Here is a 21,284-nt window from a genome sequence, read left to right as displayed (position 1 = left end):
GGGGCCAGGACACTCCCAGCTTGCTTGGTAGCCCTGACACCAGAGGCCGTGAGGACTGGGGCCTGGTGATCAGGGGTCTCTCGGGCCTGTGTTTTTGAGGCCCAAACAGGGGTATGGACAGGTCTGGGAGCTTCGAGGAACTTGCCGGAGAGCAGTATGTGGGTCTGTGGCGAGTTCGGCCCTGGGGGCCACGCACAGCACTGGGAGGGCGGGGGTTTCACAGCCTTCAGAGAAGACAAGCGCATGAGAAGTGGGGATGCTGGGGAGAGTTGGGGAGATTATGGGGGTCACACTGGGAGCAAAGGAGCCCCAGTTCCCCTCCTTCTCCTCAGGCATTTGGCGCTCACCTGCCTTACCTCTTGCCCAGGTGAGCACTGCGAGGTGAGTGCCCGCTCAGGCCGTTGTGCCCCAGGTGTCTGCAAGAACGGAGGCACCTGTGTCAACCTGCTGGTGGGTGGCTTCAAGTGCGACTGCCCGTCTGGAGACTTTGAGAAGCCCTTCTGCCAGGTGACTACACGCAGCTTCCCCGCCCGCTCCTTCATCACCTTCCGAGGCCTGCGCCAGCGCTTCCACTTCACCCTGGCCCTCTCGTGAGTGCCCTGGCGCTGGGGAGGGCGGGGGCGGGGGGACCCGGATGAGGTGGGAAGTCAGGCAGCAGAAGTGCTCAGAACAGGTTGTTGGTGGAGCAGGATCAGTTAGCATTTGGAGCTGCGTGTGCCCTCGGCCAGCAGGCCTCCCGCACCAGCAGGACCACCTACACTCCTCCCACCCCACACTCAAGGGTGGGAGCCTGGAAGCCCGGGTTCTGCTTCTGGTCCCGGGTTGGGCTCATCTTCCCCATTCTAGTCACGTGGTCTAGAGCCTCGGCCAAGAGTTAGTCCTCTGGAGGGTCCTGAGCAGGGTCAGGGTTAGTTAGGTGGCCGGGGTGTGGCATCCAGCATCCAGGCGGGTGCTCCATCCCCTGCCCCCATCCCCCACTCCTGCTAAGGTTTGCCACCAAGGAGCGTGACGGGCTGCTGCTGTACAACGGGCGCTTCAACGAGAAGCATGACTTTGTGGCCCTCGAGGTGATCCAGGAGCAGGTCCAGCTCACCTTCTCTGCAGGTGATCCCGGTTGCCCCGTGCCCATCTCCTAGAGGCCTCGTGTCTCTTGGCCCTTGACCCCAAGTCACACCCTCTCCCAGCCAAATCCGGGCCCAGCCCGACCGTGAGCACACCCTCCCCGTTCCCAGCCCTCATCTGGTGTCCCAGCTCACCTGGGTCCTTTCCCCAGGGGAGTCGACCACCACTGTGTCCCCATTCGTGCCCGGAGGGGTCAGTGACGGCCAGTGGCACACGGTGCAGCTGAAGTACTACAATAAGGTGGGTGTGGGAGGGGCAGCCAAGGAGTGGGCGGGTTCTGTCCTTGGCTCAGGCTCTCACTCAGACCCGGGTGGCCCTGCCTCCCCCGGGGCTGGTCGTGGCACTCCTGGCTGAAAGCGGGGAAGGGGGCAGGTGGAACTTGCCACCTTGCTGGGCAAACCCATTCCCCGGGTGGTGTAGATGCTGCTTGTTCCTTTAGACAGGAACAAACTTGAGTGGACATTGAGGAAGGTAAACACATTAAGACATGCACACACATCTGTGTGCATGTGTGTGTGTGTCTATACACACGTGTACGTGTAGGCGCACACGGAGGGGATCAGTGTGTGCTAGTGCCTTCATGCCTGGCCCGTGCACTGAGTGGCTCCTACCCACTCTTTCCCATCCCATCCCTGCCCTGTCCACAGCCCCTGCTGGGCCAAACAGGGCTCCCGCAGGGCCCATCTGAGCAGAAGGTGGCCGTGGTGACTGTGGATGGCTGTGACACAGGGGTGGCCCTGCGCTTTGGAGCTGTGCTGGGCAACTACTCCTGTGCTGCCCAGGGCACCCAGGGTGGCAGCAAGAAGTAAGCAGGGGCGAGGGGGGGTAAGGTGAGGTACAGGCCAGGCGGGAGGGAGGGTTGTAAGGGGGGCCTCTGGGGACCCTGGCATGGGAAGCAGTTCAGCTGGGGGCCTTCCTTCAGCTTGCTTCCCTTTGCCCCTTCTCAGTCCTCTGCGGGGGGCTGGGGTCAGGGGTGGGAGCGGGCAAGCTTGGGGGACTAGAGCCGGGCCTTGTGCAGCAGCCTGAGGAGGGGTGGGTATCAAGGGAGCAGCTCCAGGTTGGGGCCCGCCTTCTTCTGGCTGCTCTGCGGGGCCCCTGGATCTCCTGGCCTGGTGGCAGGCCGTGGGGAGAAGAGCCGGAAGCCCCCCACTGTCCCTCAGCTCGTGGCCGTTTTCGTTCCCCCAGGTCTCTGGACCTGACGGGGCCCCTGCTGCTGGGCGGGGTCCCTGACCTGCCCGAGAGCTTCCCTGTCCGCACGCGGCACTTCGTGGGCTGCATGAGGAACCTGCAGGTGGATAGCCGACACGTCGACATGGCCGACTTCATTGCCAACAATGGCACCGTGCCTGGTAGGGGAGCTGGGCCGGGCCCCAGTGCAGGGGGGAGGCGCTGTGCCTGGTGTGGGCCTCAGAGCCCCCTCTAGCCATTGCCACAGCCTCCGCCCGAGTGCCCTTCTCTCCACTCTAGGCTGCCCTGCCAAGAAGAATGTGTGCGACAGCAACACCTGCCACAATGGGGGCACCTGTGTGAACCAGTGGGATGCGTTCAGCTGCCAGTGCCCTCTGGGCTTCGGGGGCAAGAGCTGTGCCCAGGGTAGGAGCGCAGCCATCCGGGGCCAGGGCCCAGGAGCTGTCAGCAGTGCTGGGAACACACTGGCAGGGTCGGGGCAGACACTGGGCAGGGCCCAGCTGAGCTGGGCTGTGGGTGGAAAAGCGTGTCAGGGCAGAGCCCCGAGAGGGCAGCACGAGAGACAAAGGGCCCAGTCAGAGGCAGGCCTGGGCACAGTGTGGGGCGGGCCCGGGGCAGGTACACGCTCAGGAGGGTGGGGCAGACGTGGAGAGTGGGCACTCGGAGAGGCAGTGGTGCCCTGCCTTCCTGGGAGCCACCACTGCTGAGCATCCTATGCCCTGGGTCACTCAGCTGCTTAACCTCTCAGAGTCCGCTTTTATCTGCCTCTCCAGAAATGGCCAACCCGCAGCGCTTCCTGGGCAGCAGCCTGGTGGCCTGGCACGGCCTCTCACTGCCCATCTCCCAGCCCTGGCACCTCAGCCTCATGTTCCGTACGCGCCAGGCCGACGGCGTCCTACTGCAGGCTGTCACGAGGGGGCGCAGCACTATCACCCTGCAGGTGATGCAGGGAGGCGTGGGGCTGGCAGGCCCTGGCCGGGCCTGGCCGGAGACAGCTGGGCGGGGCCTTTACCCGGGAAAGAAAAAGGCGGCTGGGTTCCTTTGGTGGATCATTGCTGCCATCTGTTGAGCCCAAGGGACATGATGCCTTTTCCCCTCAGGCCTTCGCGGGGCTGCGGGATGGGTTTGGTGGCCCAGGAAGGTCAGAGGGCTGGAAGGAGAGTGGATTAGGGCAGGCCGCTGACCCTCTTTTCTTCTGGTGCCAGCTGCGGGAGGGCCACGTGGTGCTGAGTGTGGAGGGCACCGGGCTCCAGGCCTCATCTCTCCAGCTGGAGCCAGGCCGGGCCAATGACGGGGACTGGCACCATGCACAGCTGGCACTGGGAGCCAGCGGGGCCCCGGCCACGCCATCCTGTCCTTCGACTATGGGCAGCAGCGGGCAGAGGGCAACCTGGGCCCCCGGCTGCATGGGCTGCACCTGAGCAACATTACGGTTGGGGGAGTGCCTGGGCCGGCCGGGGGCGTGGCCCGTGGCTTCCGGGGCTGTTTGCAGGTAAGCACCCTCACCTGCCTTTCCATCGGCAACCCTTGGAGGCCTGCTCGGCAAAAGGCCAACAGCACCCCGTCCCTCCCAGGGCGTTCGGGTAAGCGAGACAGCTGAGGGTGTTAGCAGTCTGGATCCCAGCCGTGGGGAAAGCATCAATGTGGAGCCAGGCTGTAGCCTGCCAGACCCCTGTGACTCGAACCCGTGTCCTGCCAACAGCTATTGCAGTGATGACTGGGACAGCTATTCCTGCAGCTGTGATCCAGGTGTGTCAGGGGTCCAGGGAAAAGGGGCAGATTAGCAAGTGCCGGGGTCTCATTCTGGCTCTGCTGAGTGGCTTGGGGCCTGTGACATCACCTCTCTGCGCCTCTCCTCCTACACGCCAAAGTCATAGCCAGCTGGTGTAACGCTCAGAGTAGGAGGTGGCTGAAGGCAGGTTTGAAGAATGTGCCAGGGGAGGGTGGGGATTGAGCTTGTTGTGTCCTTCTGGTCCCAGGTTACTATGGTGACAACTGCACTAACGTGTGTGACCTGAACCCATGTGAGCATCACTCCATATGTACCCGAAAGCCCAGTGCCCCCCATGGCTATACCTGCGAGTGTCCCCAAAATTACCTTGGGCCATACTGTGAGACCAGGTAAGTGACCAGGAGCATGCAGCAGCAGGTCCCCGTGGCCACAGCCCATGTCTGCTGTGGCCCTCAGAGCATTGAGAGCCTAACCGCACCACAGTCAGGGTCAGAAGGAGGCAGAGGAGGGAGCTCACTCCTGCCTGGGCCCCTCTCTGCAGGATTGACCAGCCTTGCCCCCGAGGCTGGTGGGGACACCCCACCTGCGGCCCATGCAACTGTGACGTCAGCAAAGGCTTCGATCCAGACTGCAACAAGACGAGCGGCGAGTGCCACTGCAAGGTGACAGCCCTGACCTAGGCCTCCACGATGGCCTTGGCCTCTGTTCTTTATCTCCTGGGCCTTTTGGGGGGCAGTGAAGAAAGCCTTGCCACAGAGATCTGAGGGCTGTGTGGCTTTGCTCCGTAGGGGGTGGACCAGTGGCTGTTTGTGCACATGTGTCTGGGGTGTGGGGGTGCCTGGGACTCAGCCAGCGAACTCTGAACCAGCTGTCCTCATCTGCAGCCTGTTCTAATTGTTTGGCTCATTGATGGGTTAAACTCCAAATCATTAATCATTATGTTAAATATTTTGAATATACCATTCTTGGGGGGACCTGTGGTCAAGGAGCCTCTCCCCAGAGGGGTCACAGTGAAAGGACCCACAAGGATCCAGGGAAGGGAGCCTGAGCCGGTGACCACATCTTTCCTCCTCCCTCCCAGGAGAACCACTACCGGCCCCCTGGCAGCCCCTCCTGCCTCCTATGTGACTGCTACCCCACGGGCTCTCTGTCCCGAGTCTGTGACCCCGAGGATGGCCAGTGTCCATGCAAGCCAGGTGTCATTGGGCGTCAGTGTGACCGCTGTGACAACCCTTTTGCTGAGGTTACCACCAACGGCTGTGAAGGTGGGGCTTCCCAGTGTGGGCCAGGCCCTGGTGTGCCAGGGAGGCCAGGGGCAAGGGCTGGTTGCAGGCCTGAGGCTGCTTAGGGAGGGAGACGGAGCCTGGCTTGGAGCTGTAGGCAGACAGCTTCTCCTGTGACCGTGTGTGTTTCCCTGCAGTGAATTACGACAGCTGCCCCCGAGCTATTGAGGCGGGAATCTGGTGGCCCCGTACCCGCTTTGGGCTGCCTGCTGCTGCCCCCTGCCCCAAAGGCTCCTTTGGTACGTACTAGGGGCCTGGGATTGAGGATTTGGCCTCTCATCAGTGGGGTGAGGGTAGGGAGGCCTGGCTGTAAATCCAGGACTCCACTTTCTGGCCTCCAGGTCCTGGGAGGCCTCCTGTTCCACACTTCCTTGGCCCATTTCCCAGCTCACAGGGTTGCCTATCTGGAGGGTGCCTACAGCTGAGATTCTGAGTTTTTTTTGTCTTTTTGCCTTTTCTAGGGCCACTCCTGTGGCATAAGGAGGTTCCCAGGCTAGGGGTCGAATCGGAGCTGTAGCCGCCAGCCTACGCCAGAGCCACAGCTACGCCAGATCCGAGCTGTGTCTGCAACCTACACCACAGCTCATGGCAACGCCAGATCCTTAACCCACTGAGCAAGGCAGGGATCGAACCCGCAACCTCATGGTTCCTAGACGATTCGTTAACCACTGAGCCACGATGGGAATTCCAGATTCCTAACCAAAGTGCTCAAAGCCGTGCAATGAGTGTGGCACAGGGCTGGGGACTAGAGCTTCAGAGATGAGTCACGCAGGCTTCCGGTCCTCAGCTTGCCACCCAGTAGGGGTTATGCCACTAGAAAGACGGTCTGGGGAGCAGAGGCTGCTGGGTGCTGTCTCCAGGGACCCAGCCCCAGGGTGGGGGCTGGCGCTGGCCCTCAGATTGGTGATGAGCAGGGTTCAAAAGCACAGAGTGAGTGGCAGAGCGTGCAAGGTGGTGGCTTGAGGGGGCACCATGTCTGGGCTCAAGGAGATCCACTTGCCCTGGCTCCTGTGGCCCTGGTTTCGGCCGACCTTGCAGAGGTTTGGGCTCTGGTATTCAGTGCGCCAACCTTCCTGTTCTCACCTGGGGTGGGGTCCAGGGTGGCAGGGCCCTCGTTTGCTTGTCTCCTGTCTCTGGTCCACAAGGGGCCCCCAGCAGACGTCAGCCTGGTCTCGGCAGCCCCCTGTGTCTCTCCCTGAGGCCCGGCCCTCCTGCTTCCCACCCCCAGGGACCGCTGTGCGCCACTGTGACGAGCACCGAGGGTGGCTCCTGCCAAACCTCTTCAACTGCACGTCCGTCACCTTCTCGGAGCTGAAGGGCTTTGTAAGGGAACCTTCTCGTCTCCTCGCTCCCTACCCCCACCTGCCCAGGAGGACAGCTCCGGGAAAGGGGACTCTGGAATTCCAGCCCTTGTCTCCGGGAACCCCCACCCCTACCCTGGAGGCCACTTGTCCCCTTTTCTTCAGAGTTCTAGTTCTTCCCTGTGGGTACCTCATTGCCATCCTCCTGGGCTGACCCCTGTCCCTCCCTGTCCTGGCCCAGGCTGAGCGGCTGCAGCGAAATGAGTCAGGCCTGGACTCGGGGCGCTCCCAGCGGCTGGCCCTGCTTCTGCGCAACGCTACCCAGCACACAGCTGGCTACTTCGGCAGCGATGTCAAGGTGGCCTACCAGCTGGCCACAAGGCTACTGGCCCACGAGAGCGCCCAGCGGGGCTTCGGGCTGTCCGCCACGCAGGATGTGCACTTCACTGAGGTGAGGCTGGGCGGGGGCAGGGCTGGTGGGGTGGGTGGGGGTCCCAGTGGCAACCTGGGGGCAGGGGGGGCACTCCCCACCCCTGCCTTTGGGGAGCTCCCAGCTGACAAGACCTCTGTGAGATCCCTTGAGCCATGGCCCGGCCCGTGGGTAACCTAGAGGGGTATATTTCCCCACCCTTTTCCTAGCAAGGGGCCTGGTCTGACCAGGCTCCGGGAGCAGAGGCCCTGCCCACTGTGCCAGGGAAGGGAGGAATCGGCTCCTCATACCTCTGTGTGGGCGCAGGCACAGGGCCTGGGAAGCTGTCGTTAGAGCGTGAGGAGGAAGGATTCCAGGGAGGGGCCTGGCGGTGGGGACCAGAAGGCGTGAGGCTGTGGGCACGGCCCACCATGACTGTGCCCACCCTCCAGAATCTGCTGCGGGTGGGCAGCGCCCTCCTGGATGCAGCCAACAAGCGGCACTGGGAGCTGATCCAGCAGACGGAGGGGGGCACTGCCTGGCTGCTGCAGCACTACGAGGCCTACGCCAGCGCCCTGGCCCAGAACATGCGGCACACCTACCTCAGCCCCTTCACCATCGTCACGCCCAACATCGGTGAGGTTGCTGCGCCGGGTGGGGCGGGGAGGGGTTCATGAGTCTCTGGGAGGGCAGCCATGCCCGGGGCCTGCCCACTTCACCCGGGGTCTGACCGTGACCTCCCCGCAGTCATCTCTGTGGTTCGCTTGGACAAGGGGAACTTCGCGGGGGCCAAGCTGCCCCGCTACGAGGCGCTGCGGGGGGAGCGGCCCCCGGACCTTGAGACAACGGTCATTCTGCCTGAGTCTGTCTTCAGAGGTCAGTGGGGGCCACGGGGTGGGTCCAGGCCAGGCCGGGGCGTCTGTGCAGGACCCAGCTGAGTGGACAGTGTCCCAATCCCAGAAACGCCCCCTGTGGTCAGGCCCGCGGGCCCCGGGGAGGCCCAGGAGCTGGAGGAGCTGGCACGGCGTCAGCGGCGGCACCCAGAGCTGAGCCAGGGTGAGGCTGTGGCCAGCGTCATCATCTACCGCACCCTGGCCGGGCTGCTGCCCCACAACTACGACCCGGACAAGCGCAGCCTGAGGTGAGTGGCTGGAGAGACGAGGACCGGGTGGGGGTCCGGGCGGGTGAGGCCTAAGGAGGGGCCAGGGGTTGGGGGCATCTTGGGGGAGAAGGGGGCTTCCCCCCCGACACGTGACTCCCATGTGACCGCTGCCTGCCTGTCCCCGGTCAGAGTTCCCAAACGCCTGTCATCAACACGCCTGTGGTGAGCATCAGTGTCCATGACGATGAGGAGCTTCTGCCCCGAGCTTTGGACAAGCCCGTCACAGTGCAGTTCCGGCTGCTGGAGACGGAGGAGCGGACCAAGCCCATCTGTGTCTTCTGGAACCATTCCATCCTGTGAGCCTGCCCTGCCCTGCCCCCCGGGCTATGCCCCTGGGCACCCCAGCCCCTTTGTGTCCTGACCCTGCCCCTCTCATGCAGGGTCAGCGGCACAGGTGGCTGGTCAGCCCGAGGCTGCGAAGTTGTCTTCCGCAACGAGAGCCACGTCAGCTGCCAGTGCAACCACATGACAAGCTTTGCTGTGCTCATGGACGTGTCCCGGCGGGAGGTTGGACCCAGTGGGGGGAGCCGCAGAGCCGGGTGGGGGGTGGGAGCGCAGGGCACTGGGTTAGGTGCTCAGGCCCTGCCCTTCCTAATCTGCCCTGCCACCCACCCTGCAGAATGGGGAGATCCTGCCACTGAAGACGCTGACGTACGTGGCCCTAGGGGTCACCTTGGCGGCCCTCCTGCTCACCTTCCTCCTCCTCACCATCCTGCGTGCCCTGCGCTCCAACCAGCACGGCATCCGACGGAACCTGACTGCCGCCCTGGGCCTGGCTCAGCTGGTCTTCCTCCTGGGAATCAACCAGGCTGACCTCCCTGTAAGATGTGCCTCCTGTGCTTGTCCCCAGAGCGCCACCGCCCCCCCACCGCCCCGCTGTCAGTCCCTGCAGCAGGGACTAATGAAGAGCCCATCGTTTCCGCCTCTCTAGCACCCCCTTACTTCCCCAGCATCCTAGAGGTACCTTCCTCTGGCCCAGCTTCCTCTGAAGCACCTCCCAACCCCCAGGCCCTCCTCCCCAGTCTGGTGAGAGCAGCACCCATGCTCTGGCTGTGCCTAGTCACTGACTGGGCACTGCCCGGGCCCTCAGTTCGCTTGCACAGTCATCGCCATCCTGCTGCACTTCCTGTACCTCTGCGCCTTTTCCTGGGCTCTCCTGGAGGCCCTGCACCTGTACCGGGCGCTCACCGAGGTGCGCGACGTCAACGCCGGCCCCATGCGCTTCTACTACATGCTGGGCTGGGGCGTGCCCGCCTTCATCACAGGTACCCTCGCCCCCTCCCGGGCCTATGGTTCCACATCCCCAGGTCCACCTTCACACCCCGTTCTCCCGCTCCCATCCCTGTGCCCCGGGGCCAAGTTCTCCATGCGTATCCCTGTGGTTGGACTCTGCTCCTGAGACCCCCCCGCTACTGGGCGTAGGGTCCCCCATGCTAGGAAGGGGGACAGATCAGGGGCAGACCCTTTTGCCCTCTGTGCCTGGCCCTGGGAGCCTCCTTGACTGCCTGATGGATTCTAAAGTCCCTGACCACCCGCTTCGCCTGCTGCTGTCCCCGTACTCCCAGGTCTGGCCGTGGGCCTGGACCCCGAGGGCTATGGGAACCCCGACTTCTGTTGGCTGTCCGTCTACGATACGCTCATCTGGAGTTTCGCTGGCCCTGTGGCCTTTGCCGTCTCGGTGAGTGCTAGAGCGTGGCTGGAGGTGAGCAGGTTGCATGTGACCTCAGGATCCCCTTTAGGAATGGCTGAGGCCCCCTGAGGGTGGGTGGAAGCTGTCTGTTCCCTGCTGACGCCCTCACACTGCCCCTCCCCTGCCAGATGAGCGTCTTCCTGTACATCCTGGCGGCCCGAGCCTCCTGTGCTGCCCAGCGGCAGGGCTTTGAGAAGAAAGGCCCTGTGTGAGTATGGGGGGTGGGTACCTGGGCCATGGACGGGCATCGGCGTGGGACGCCCCACGGCCAGACTCACAGCCCACCCCCTCCCCAGCTCGGGCCTGCGGCCCTCCTTCACTGTCCTCCTGCTGCTGAGCGCCGCGTGGCTGCTGGCACTGCTCTCTGTCAACAGTGACACCCTCCTCTTCCACTACCTCTTTGCTGCTTGCAATTGCATCCAGGTACCCTGCCCATGCCCCGTGGGAGCCCCGCAGAGATGTGGTGGCGGCGGGGAGACGGGTGGGGGGGGGGGAAGCTTGGCTGTGAGGTGCCTTCACAAGCCCTTCCAGACAGTCGCTGCCTCTTGCCTGTCAGGGCCCCTTCATCTTCCTCTCCTACGTGGTGCTCAGCAAGGAGGTCCGGAAGGCGCTCAAGTTCACCTGCAGCCGCAAGCCCAGCCCGGACCCTGCTCTGACGACCAAGTCCACCCTGACCTCGGTGAGGGAGCCAGGGGTCAGAGAGGGGGGCGGGGTCGTGCGGGTGGGGGCGGGGGGAAGGCGCAGGCCCAAGGAGCCTGTTCTGTGTGCTTTTCACCCTACTTTCTCTCCATCCTTACGTCCTTTCCTGGAAGGAGGGAGGGGTGGTGAAATGGGATGTGCGGCCTGGGAAGAAGGGCACCTGTGGTGGGGGTGGGGAGGAGGATTTTGACTTGAGATGGGTGTGAAGCTTGCAAGTAAGGTGAGGAATTGGCCCAGACAGTTAATCGGGTCAGAAATGCCCACACCTACAAAAAAAAAAAAAAAGGAGTTCCCGTCGTGGCACAGTGGTTAACGAATCTGACTAGGAACCATGAGGTTGCGGGTTCAGTCCCTGCCCTTGCGCAGTGGGTTAACGATCTGGCGTTGCCGTGGGCTGTGGTGTAGGTTGCAGACGCGGCTCGGATCCCGAGTTGCTGTGGCTCTGGCGTAGGCCAGTGGTTGCAGCTCCGATTCGACCCCTAGCCTGGGAATCTCCATATGCCGGGGGGCGGCCCAAAGAAATCGCCAAAAGACAAAAAAAAAAAAAAAAAAAAAAAGAAATGCCCACACCTGAGAATCCCTTGTGCCTCTGGTAAGTCTTCTGTGTCTCTCAGAATGCTCTCAGGAGACAATTCTTTTTTTCTTTTTTTTTTTTTGTCTTTTTGCCTTTTCTAGGGCCGCTCCTGCAGCATATGGAGGTTCCCAGGCTAGGGGTTGAATTAGCTGTAGCCAACGGCCTACACCACAACCATAGCAACACGGCCTGCACCACAACCATAGCAACGCAGGATCTGAGCCACATCTGCGACTTACACCACGGATCTTTAACCCACTGAGCGAGCCTAGTCGGATTTGTTAACCATTGAGCCACAACAGGAACTCCTCAGGAGACAATTCTTGGTGCCATCTTTAGCCACCAAGCCCTTACACAGCCGAGTCCAGGGTACCTGGGGTGCATAGAAGTGGCAGAGCTATGGCAGAGCTGCAACCATTTCTAGGCCCTGAGACGGGGCAGCAGAGATGTGGGGCCTATCTCTTCGGTCCTGGGTGGTAGATCTCAGGGTGAGCTCCCTTGGCCTTCCACTTCCCAGCTTGGAGCCACCCATCCTGCTCCCCCACTTACTGACCTCTCTGTTCCCTGCCTAGTCCTACAACTGCCCCAGCCCTTATGCGGACGGAAGGCTGTATCAGCCCTACGGAGATTCAGCTGGCTCTCTGCACAGTGCCAGCCGCTCCGGCAAGAGTCAGCCCAGCTACATCCCCTTCTTGCTGCGGTGAGCTCTGGCCCTGGGAGGCTTGGGAAGGGCAAAAGCACCGCACGTTCTAGACCCAGGTCAGCGGCTGCTGGGAGTTGAGTGGCACACGGCTGACACTTGACCTGGAAGCAGTGAGGGCCATGGGGAGAGAGGAGAAAGTAGGACAGTGGGCGAGGGGCCAGGCTGACACCTCCCGCATGTCTGTCTTCTTAGGGAAGAGTCCACACTGAACCCTGGTCAGGGGCCCCCTGGCCTGGGGGACCCGGGGAGCCTGTTCCTGGAAGGTCAAGACCAGCAGCATGGTGAGGATGGAGCCCCCTGAAGGCAGATGGGGGTGGGGGTGCCTGGCTTCTGCTGAGCGTAGGCAGAGTTGGCGATGCCACCTGTGAACTCTCCCCACCTCCCAGATCCCGACACGGACTCTGACAGTGACCTGTCCCTGGAAGATGACCAGAGTGGCTCCTATGCCTCTACCCACTCGTCAGACAGCGAGGAGGAGGAGCGGGAGGCCGCCTTCCCTGGAGAACCAGGCTGGGACAGCCTGCTGGGGCCTGGGGCCGAGAGGCTGCCCCTGCACAGCACCCCCAAGGGTGGGCCAGCGCAGGGTTGGGGACAACGGGAGGGCCAAGGGTCTGGGGCTCCCTCCCGGGAGGTAAGACTAGGGCAGTGACTCTCTGGCCGTCAGCCTTCCCTGGGCCTCACGGACTTCCTTTCTCCACCAGATGGGGGCCTGGGGCCCGGAAAGGTCCCCTGGCCAGGAGACTTTGGGACCCCAGCAAAGGAGGGTGGTGGCAATGGGACTTCTGACGAGCGGCCGCGGGAGAATGGAGATGCCCTGCCTCGGGAGGGCTCCCTGGGCCCCCTTCCAGGCCCTGCTGCTCAGCCTCACAAAGGTGAGTGGGGTCCCTGGGCCCCCTCCCAGGCACTTCTGCTCAGCCCCACAGGGGCGAGAGGGGTCCCTGGGCTCCCTTCCAGGCCTTCTGCTCAGCCTCACAAGGGTGAGTGGGGTGTGCTCAGCTGCCGGCTCCCCCCTCAGCCACCTCACACCTCACATTGGCCCTGTGGCTGGTGGAGCTTTCTAGGGTGGCCCCATGCTCCTCACGACACCCACCCCCCGGCCCACAGGCATCCTCAAGAAGAAGTGTCTGCCCACCATCAGCGAGAAGAGCAGCCTCCTCCGACTGCCCCTGGAGCAGGGCACAGGGTCCTCCCGGGGCTCCTCCGCCAGCGAGGGCAGCCGGGCCGGGCCCCCTCCACGGCCCCCGCCCCGGCAGAGCCTCCAGGAGCAGCTGAACGGGGTCATGCCCATTGCCATGAGCATCAAGGCAGGCACGGTGGACGAGGACTCGTCGGGCTCCGAGTGAGTGGGGCTGAGCGGGCGGGACAGGGTGCAGCCCCTCAGAGGCCCAGGCCGCGCTGGTCGCCAGTCAGGACAGAAGGGCCGAGCGTGGCCCAGCTCCCCTCAGGCCACAGGCCCCCGACCACGGAGCCCCGTGGGTCGGCCCCTGGCCAGCATCAGGCCGTGGGAGGGAGGGTGGGGAGCTGGGGCTGCTCTTCTGTTTCCTTCTTCTGGTGAAAGCTTCTGTCTCCTCTGCTCCCACTAACCCTCTGTCTGCCTTTTCTGTCACTTTCCTTTCCTGCCTCTCCAGATTTCTCTTCTTTAACTTCCTGCATTAACCCTGGGCCGGTGGTTCCTACACTCTGAGGCTCCCTTACCTTCCCCAGCTGCACTCATGCCCCCACTGTCTTGTGCTTTATCCTGCCCCGCTCCCCCACCTGCCTGCAGCAGCGACGAAACGTCCATCTGAGGAGCCCGGGGCCTTGCCGGGAGGGGCCCCGACCCCCCCCCCAGGCCATCTAGTGCCAACTCCCTCCCCCACCACCCCCCTCACTGCACTTTGGACCCCTGGGGCCAACATCTCCAAGACAAAGTTTTTCAGAAAAGAGGAAAAAAAGGAATTTAAAAAAGGATCTCCACTCTTCATGACTTCAGGGATTAATTTTTTTTATACGCTGGAAACTGACTCCCCTTTCCCTCCCCAAAGAGGATAGGACCTCCCAGGACGCTTTCCCCGCCTCTCCTCAGTTTCCCATCTGCTGTGCCTCTGGGAGGAGAGGGACTCTTGGGGGCCTGCCCCTCATTTGCCATCACCAAAAGGAAGGACAAAGCCACACGCGCCCAGGGCACCCAGCCCTGCGGGCTGCACCGGGCAGGCCTCAGTGTGGCGAGGGCAGCGGGGCCAGGGCGTGCCTCCCCTGGCCATGCCGCCCTCCCAGGAACTGAAAACGCCCTGTCCGGAGAGGGGGCGGCAGGACTCGGCGCCCCCAGACCCCCAAATGCTGCATGAACACATTTTGAGGGGAACCCGTGCCCCTGGGCGGCGGCCGGGCCACCCCAGCCCCTCTCCTTTCCCGGACTCCGGCTGTTGCTGCAGCCCGGGTGTTTGCTCAGTTCGCTGACCCGAAAGTGCTTCATGTCCCTGCCTGACCCTCACTGGGGACGGCCAGTCGTGTATTACGTTGCGCTTCTTTGCTTCGTGCGGGTGGGACCAGGAGGAAGAGGACACCGCCTCCAGCCCAGGTCCTAAGTCTGGGCTGCCAGGTCTTCTCACCCCACCTCGGAGACCAGACAAACCCCACTGACCTGCTGTGGCCTCTGAGATGCGCTCCACTTTGAACCGCTTCTTGGAATTGGCTCTCTCCTTCAAAGGACCAGGTCCTGTTCTTTGTCCCCCTTGCCACCCAGCTCCCGGCGAAGAGAGAGTTAATATATATTTTTTATTTATTTGCTTTTTGCGTTGGGATGGGTTCCTGCCAGTCCCGGGGGTCTGATGTGGCCGTCACAGGTTGGGTATGTACCCAGCAGTCCTGGCGAGGGGGCCTGCGGCCCTTCTCCTTGCCCCGGGCTGTATCTCCCCACCTCCCCCTCTCTCCCGTTTTCGCCAACCGCTATTCATTGAGTCACCATTTAAGCTAAGCATGGATACCAGACTTGTCACTGACTTTCCTCTGGAGCAGGTGGCTAGAAAAAGAGGTTACAAGCAGAAAAAACGTTCCCGTGTCTCATTTGTAAGGCTGGCCTCTGGCTTTTCTGCCATGGATCCTTCGCCTGGCCTCTCCCCCCAGCAATTCCTGCAAAGGATTAAAAATGTAACTGGTTTTTACTACTGATGACTTGACTTAAAAAAAATACAAAGATGCTGGATGCTAACTTGATGCTAACCATCTGATTGTACAGTTTGATTGTTACTGTAAATACATAGAGTTTTGTGTTTTGTTTTCTCATTTTCCCATACTAGTGAATAAACTAGTTCTGTGCGGGCTGAGCCCTGTCACCGTGTGCTTCTGTGTGGGGCCCTATCTTTTCAGAGGCGGAGGCCTGGTGTCTGGACGACAAGAGCAGGTAGGGCCCTGGAAGGGTCAAGTCAGGGGACTTGGATACCAAGTGGCTGATGAGCTCAGCCCCTCTACCGACACCCCAACAGTATTCCCTGAATGGCCCGTGTCCTGGCATTTCCAAGGAAGATGTGGCCGATGGCAGGAAAGTGTCCTTTTCACCAGGACAGGAGAGACTTGTGTGGCTGGAGAGGCTGCGCAGAGTGGGCAGGATTCCAGCCCAGCCCCTTGGGGCTGCATCCTGTCCTGGAAGCAGAATTCAGGAAGCAGGGAGGGCTGAGTTGAGAGGCTGGTGGAAGTGAAAGGTGCTCAGGGACTAGCTGCCTCCCCACGTGACTCCTCTTGTGTTTTTCCCCATCAGAAATGAAGCCACCACTCATGCCCCTGGCCAGCTCTGTGTTTGGCCACATTACTCCTATTCCCAAGTTTTGTGTTTTTCAAAGGTCTGTATAACAAACTAGATGGAGTTCACATGGGGGCAATAGAGGCAGTTGTTAAGAACACAAACCCAGGGACCAGACTGAGTGACTCAAATCTCCCTGAGCCTTAGTTTCTCTGCCTACAAAATGAGGATGATAACGGCATCCGCCTAATTGTGCTTTTATGAGAATGAAGTGAGTTACCACATGTAAGTGCTTCGAAGAGTTCACAGGGCATAGCAGGAGACCAATAAACCTCCGTGGTGCTACGGGGCGGGGGTTGGGGCGGAATGCATAAAGAGAAAGCACCGAAAGCCAGACCAGAGGGAAAGGAGGAGGCAAGTAGTGAATAAGATGGGCAGATGCGCCAGGCAGGCCTCCTCCCCAGCTGGCACTGCCTCTAGAACGTGGCTGAAGCGGATTTGCAGTGGGATTGGAGGGGCAGTTAACAGAACTCCAGACTGACCTCCAGGGAGAGGGGGAAAGGAACAGGCCTTTAGCTCCTCGGCCACCAGGTGGCAACAGCGCACAGGTCCACCGCTTGTTTTGCGTCTGAGGACCCAGGGGCCTGCCCCACACCCAGGCCACGCAAATGTGCCATCTGCTGGCCACACCTAAGCGTGTGCCTGGGCTTTGCTTCTGTCAGAGCAGGCTGTCACCAACAGGCCCTGCTTGCACCAGCACAGGACGCAGCTGGGATCCACACCTGAGGTTTCCTGGCCTCTGCCAGAGGCAAAAACTCAGTGTCTGTCTCCACACCCCCTCCCCTAACTTAACGCTTGCAATCCCAGAGGCTGCAGGAGTTGCTGCAAGAAAGAGGCTCAGGGAAAGGTGAATGTCTAGGCAGCTGTTACAGTGAGGTAGGTGAATGTGTTAAATGAACCTTAAGATCAGCCATAAAAAGAAGAAAGCAGGGGAGCCCCCCCCCCCCCCGCCTGGGAACAGGGGAGAGGCATTGCAGTGCCGCAGCAGGGGGCCCATGTGGTGGTGGGGGGGGCACCAGCTGGAACTCACTCCCTTGGCCCAGCAGCTTGCTGGCCTCCTTAAGTCACAGCCTGGCCTCCGAGGGGGTTAGGTGGTCCTTTCCAAAGTCCTAAGGAATTGAGCTGGTTCTGGGTTGCAAGAATCAAAGGCTGTGAGAAAAGGGAGACCCTCAGTGAAATGTCACATGAATCTTTTGTCATTAATTTTACAGACACTCCCATCTTGCATGCAAATATTTTTTTCAATGAATGAAATTTTCGGCTATGTACACATCACAACACTAGCCACTGCCGAGGTTTATAAATCCTGGTGCCAGCCCTCAAGTCTAGTAGAGGAGAGAGGAGAACACCCACAATCCTAAAGATACAAGGCAGAACACGACAATGACCAGGTGTTCAGGCATCTTCTGAATCAGCAAAGCTGAACACCAGGGTACCCACCCCAGGGCCCCTTCATCCGGTAAGTACAGCAGACAAGATGCTGAATTCCTAGGAGGCTCCATTCTCTTGCCAGGAAAGGACACCCACGTTTAGAATATAAATAGTAATTTACCAAGACCCTGGTTTGATAGGCTCATACACTGTAAATTAAATTATACTTAAGCTGAGCTGGATCTTCTAATAACATTATGAATCCTGGAAACGCCTGGAAAAAGGCAGCCTGTTCCCCTTGAATGCCAACAAGGGGGCTAGTCATAGCCTGTCTAGCTGGAATTTCAAGGCCCTGGGGCCTATTCAGACCCCTTCTTGGGAAGCCCATTCTGGCTCCCTCATTGGAATTACAAAGGCATTTACTAGAAATGTGTTCGCAACTGGAGCAGGATTTCCTTTCACATTTACAGAGAATATAAAAATATATTCATTTTATTTTAGAAAAATGCAGACCAATGGAGTAAGCTTATCATAAACTGGCCTATTAGGAGTCAGAGAATTCACAGGAAACACATTCTGGAGACCAGATGCCCGCCTGTCCCTTCCAACAGGCCCAAGTCCAGTAGAGGAGGTGATTCAGGCTCCTCAGAGAGCAGGGAGGTTAGCTACCAAGGCCATTCACATGCAAATGCCCAGGGAACCAAAGCCCGGGAGGAAGTTCAAACTCTCAGGAGCTGGACAGAGAGCTGGGGTAGAGGAGGACAAAGCACCCTCCTGCATTTCTCATTTTCTGTTTAAGGCAACCTCCTTTTCCTATCTTGTTTCAACTCAAGAGAGTTTCATTCCTCTTCAGTTCAAGCCTTGTCCACCCCATCTCTCACAGCCTCCGCTCCTGCGGTACCAGCGGTGGGTGGTAGAGGCTCTTCCTTCTCTCCCTGGGCCACAATCTGCTGGGGTCAGGCCTGCCTCCAAAGACAGGGCTTGGGAGGCCTCACAGAGGGGAGTCCAGGCAGTGACTGTAGTGGTTTGCTACTGAATTCTTGCTTGCTGTCCTGATCTCTTTACCTAAAGAGACAGAGGGGGAACTGCTTTAAAGTGCCCTTCTTTCACAAGCCCATTTGTCACCAGCTAAGTTCAAGTTCCTCCAGGTAGAAGGAAACAGGACTCCCAACCTCTCCAGGCTCCCCTCCTCACCCCCATCTGGCTGCACAGGATTCGGAGCTGACAGCGTAACAGCTCAGAAGCCCAGAAGACAGAGGGAAGAGAGACAGCATCTCAGCCTGTCTTACCTGGTAGGTCCTGGGGCTGTCACCTTCCTGGGGGGCTGCAGATTGCTGCGGCCGACACTGGTGATGGGAGGATTTGGTCGCTGAGAAACAGGAACTTGATGGGGGTTAACAAAAGACATGAATTAGTAAAAGGTTCAAGTGACCTTCTCAGAGATACTGAATGAAGACAGAACAAGTCCAGGATTTAGCGCCCCTTCCCAGCTAAGGTAAAAAACCTAAGGCTCAAACTCTGCCCAGACCCGCATTTTCTCCTTAAGTCGGTCTCCTCATGGTCAAACAGAGCTGTGAGCAAGGTAGCGAAAGTCACTGTCACCAGCTCCGGGAGGGCGTGTTCAGGCTGGGCAAGGGTGGGTGTTCCTCCTCCTGATTTCTTACCCTCTGTCCACCCTTCCTCACCTTTGTGCCCTGTGGCACCTGGTCTTGGAAGTCCTTTCCGAGCTGACAGCGGGTCTGGGGGAAGGGCACCTTTGCTGGATGGTACAGTCCGGCCAGTGAGCGGCATCTTGCTGGCGGGCCGAGGAATGGCCGATGGAACCGGTAGTCGACTGGAAGGTTTAGCCGTGGCTCCCTGTGGCCGAGATGGGCGCTGAGAATTGCTGGTAGAAGGCTGTGGGGTTAGGACTGGTCTGACGGGGGTCGGGGGGCCTGGTGGAGAGGAGGTGAGGAATTTTAGGGTTAGCTCCACATCCTCCCTCCTCCCACACACCCATGGCTTTGCTGCCAAGGTCTTCTCACTTGCTACTGCTCTCCCACTGGGCCCAGCTTTCCCCCGGACTGGAGGAGTTGATCGGGCAAGAGGAGAAGACGCTGGGCTTTTGGATGCAGGGAACAGACTGCAAGTGGGCGACTCCTGAAACACAAAGAGAGGGAGGAAAAAAGGCACTAGGATGCAAAGAGAATCGGTTCTGCTGGTTGATTAAGGGATCGAGGTGGAGAGTCACCTAGATCCCAATAAGGAAGAGCAGTTAGCTGCCAACACCGTCATCATCGCCTCCGATGTCATTTATCGAGAGCTTATTAGAGACGTTATAGAGCTTTGCAGACGCTGTGCTGCGCTTTGCTCATGGTACCCCGTTTAATTCCAACAATTTAATGAGGTAGAATGTGACTTCCATTTCACTGACAAGAAAACTGCTCTACACCTGTACTGAGTCATGAACAGTGCCAGGGGCACACATCAACCCAAACTCTCTAAACTCACCCTCTTCACGCTGGGGGGCCTCTTTCCAGATGTCGTCCGAAGAGCCCTGACTGACCCCTTCCTGTCACTGCTGCGGAGGCGGGGTGTCAGGCTGCTGGGGGAGGGAGTGCTCCGAGCCAGAGAGCTGACCGTGGGCAGCAGGTCTCGGACAGGACTGTCCTTGAGCACAAAGGTCTCCCGCCGAGGGCTGGGCTTCACTCTTCGAGGCACTGGGCCCTCGCCCGTGTTCTCTCGCTCCTGCAGGGCACACTGCTCCAGCTGAGCTGCTAACCGATTGGCCTCATCGAGGATTTCTTCCAGCTTCTCTGGGCTGAGGGGGCCTAAGCTGAGCCTCAGACCCTGGGGGGCGGGGACCACAGCATTCGGGTCACTTCGATGAGAGAGGCCTCGTCGGACAGGTTTCTCTGGAGTCGCCAACACTGCTATATCTTCTTCCTCTCGACTGACGCAGAAAACAAACCGAACACCATGCCCACACGTTAGAGAGAAGGAGACTGGGCAAAGCCCCCACGTCTGAGCCAGAGCCACAACCCCAACCCTGATGTCCCTGCTGGCTGTGAGATCTACCTGATGAGACACCTGGTTCTATGAGGCCTTCAGCATTTTCTGACATTGGAAATTATGTCAGGATGAAGATGCGGCAAATCTACTTACCCTTCTACTTAACACCCTGCAATCTCATTCCAGCTTATCCCTTCTCCCCTCCCCCAGTCGTGTCACAAGGGGCCCAAGTCAACCAGCTACCCAGAATCCTCAGTGCACCCAATCTTGCTAAATTCCCAATCCAGACCCGAGGCCAGTAAAAGTTAAAGACAAGCATTGTGGAAGCAAAGTAAGTAGGATAAAGAGTCTACTACCTGTCAGATGGTGACAGCCCCCCAAAGTCCAAGGTCTCATCCACTATAAACTTTACATCTGTAGGGGAGGAAAGAAGAAATACAGCCTTGGGTCCCAAACACGGCTCTCAATCACAGGGCCTCATTCTTCCCTCCAGGGTTTCCTTACCTTCTTCTAAACCTTCCATGTTCCAGAGAAGCAAGAATCAGCTTAGACTTGAGCTGGAGAGAAAAATACCTCCCCTCAGGTCTCCATTCTGCCCAAGGCCTCCCAGCTAGGCCCAGCTAGGCTGCAAGGGGTCGTGCTTGGAGGTGAAGCAAGCATCCCGAGAGCAGCACTTGCTCCAGTAAACCACCCCTGTTATCTCCGGGACAGGTCCAGACACGTACCTCCACACTCCAATGTCCCTGCGCACGGCGGCCCCCGCCCCCTGCGACCCGACCTCTCCTCGCAGGGCGGTCTACGCCCCCCCATCTCCCTCTCCGCGACCATTCTCTGGTTCTTCCTCTCTCCAAGCCACCTTTCTACTCCCCGCGGCACCACATCCCTTCCACGCCGGCAGCCCACCCTATTTCTACTTTCCGTTCCGCCTCACCTCCTGCGGAAGGTGCTTTCCTTCCACAACCTAGTCCCGGGAATCAGCTCCGAGGGGGCGGGGCTCCTTTCGAATCTCTCAGGCCCCACCCTCTCCTACCATGCGCACTCATGATTGGTGGCGGCCAGCATCTCCCGCCCTCGTGGGGCGGGGCGGCGGAGGGGGCCGCCGGCCGGAAGTCTGCAGGTGGGAACCAGGCGAAGAGCCGTTCCAAGAAAGGCTCCATCCGGAGAGCTAAAGCCGGGAGGCCTGGAGCAGGGAGGCCGCGAGCGCGCGCGCGCGCGAGCGGGGAAGACCTCTCAGGGCTACCCTCCGGGAGCGGGGCCTGCGAGGGGCGGGACCTCGCGGCG

The 21,284-nt window shown here is 60.2% G+C and overlaps 2 protein-coding genes across 6 annotated transcripts in view; one reads left to right on the top strand and one right to left on the bottom strand.

Annotated features, from left to right (window-relative positions):
• CELSR2 (cadherin EGF LAG seven-pass G-type receptor 2) overlaps nt 1–15,168 on the top strand; it is a 25,933-nt gene extending 10,765 nt beyond the window's left edge. Inside the window, 33 exon segments of the mRNA XM_021090085.1 lie at nt 368–590; nt 989–1,104; nt 1,274–1,362; nt 1,770–1,927; nt 2,308–2,471; nt 2,590–2,715; nt 3,084–3,250; nt 3,516–3,636; nt 3,639–3,802; nt 3,885–4,059; nt 4,290–4,431; nt 4,584–4,704; nt 5,124–5,307; nt 5,463–5,564; nt 6,554–6,648; nt 6,868–7,077; nt 7,488–7,671; nt 7,783–7,911; nt 7,996–8,180; nt 8,327–8,493; nt 8,578–8,704; nt 8,817–9,017; nt 9,288–9,462; nt 9,763–9,875; nt 10,016–10,095; nt 10,184–10,310; nt 10,444–10,566; nt 11,733–11,860; nt 12,056–12,144; nt 12,250–12,432; nt 12,565–12,735; nt 12,968–13,202; nt 13,492–15,168. Coding sequence (XP_020945744.1) covers nt 368–590; nt 989–1,104; nt 1,274–1,362; nt 1,770–1,927; nt 2,308–2,471; nt 2,590–2,715; nt 3,084–3,250; nt 3,516–3,636; nt 3,639–3,802; nt 3,885–4,059; nt 4,290–4,431; nt 4,584–4,704; nt 5,124–5,307; nt 5,463–5,564; nt 6,554–6,648; nt 6,868–7,077; nt 7,488–7,671; nt 7,783–7,911; nt 7,996–8,180; nt 8,327–8,493; nt 8,578–8,704; nt 8,817–9,017; nt 9,288–9,462; nt 9,763–9,875; nt 10,016–10,095; nt 10,184–10,310; nt 10,444–10,566; nt 11,733–11,860; nt 12,056–12,144; nt 12,250–12,432; nt 12,565–12,735; nt 12,968–13,202; nt 13,492–13,519 — 4,802 coding nt within the window. The 3' untranslated portion in view covers nt 13,520–15,168.
• PSRC1 (proline and serine rich coiled-coil 1) lies at nt 14,775–21,284 on the bottom strand. 5 transcript variants are annotated; one of them, XM_013997292.2, is made up of 8 exons: nt 20,935–21,281; nt 20,508–20,560; nt 20,360–20,417; nt 19,503–19,944; nt 19,008–19,151; nt 18,698–18,869; nt 18,302–18,395; nt 14,775–18,077 (listed from the first exon to the last, which is right to left on the bottom strand). In XM_013997292.2, the coding sequence occupies exons 2-8, from the start codon at nt 20,524–20,526 to the stop codon at nt 18,074–18,076; spliced, it is 933 nt and encodes a 310-aa protein (XP_013852746.2). In that variant the 5' UTR covers nt 20,527–20,560; nt 20,935–21,281; the 3' UTR covers nt 14,775–18,073. The 5 variants fall into 5 exon arrangements, with proteins under 5 accessions (XP_013852746.2, XP_013852743.2, XP_013852744.2 ...); XM_013997289.2 differs by having other exon boundaries at nt 17,469–18,077; nt 18,698–18,946; nt 19,037–19,151; nt 20,935–21,278; XM_013997290.2 differs by lacking the exon at nt 20,935–21,281 and adding an exon at nt 20,729–20,928 and having other exon boundaries at nt 17,469–18,077; nt 18,698–18,946; nt 19,037–19,151.

The sequence above is a fragment of the Sus scrofa genome, chromosome 4 (genome assembly GCF_000003025.6).
Source record: "Sus scrofa isolate TJ Tabasco breed Duroc chromosome 4, Sscrofa11.1, whole genome shotgun sequence".
NCBI lineage: Eukaryota > Metazoa > Chordata > Mammalia > Artiodactyla > Suidae > Sus > Sus scrofa.
This window is presented reverse-complemented; position numbering and strand designations above follow the sequence as displayed.

Coding starts and splice junctions, on each gene's coding strand:
- PSRC1 (XM_013997291.2), bottom strand. Junction 19,152..19,502: donor GGCCCCCCAGCGTGAAGAGG/GTGAGTTTAGAG, acceptor TTTGTGTTTCAG/GAGTCGCCCACTTGCAGTCT. Junction 18,396..18,697: donor AGGTGCCACAGGGCACAAAG/GTGAGGAAGGGT, acceptor ACCCCCATCAAG/TTCCTGTTTCTCAGCGACCA.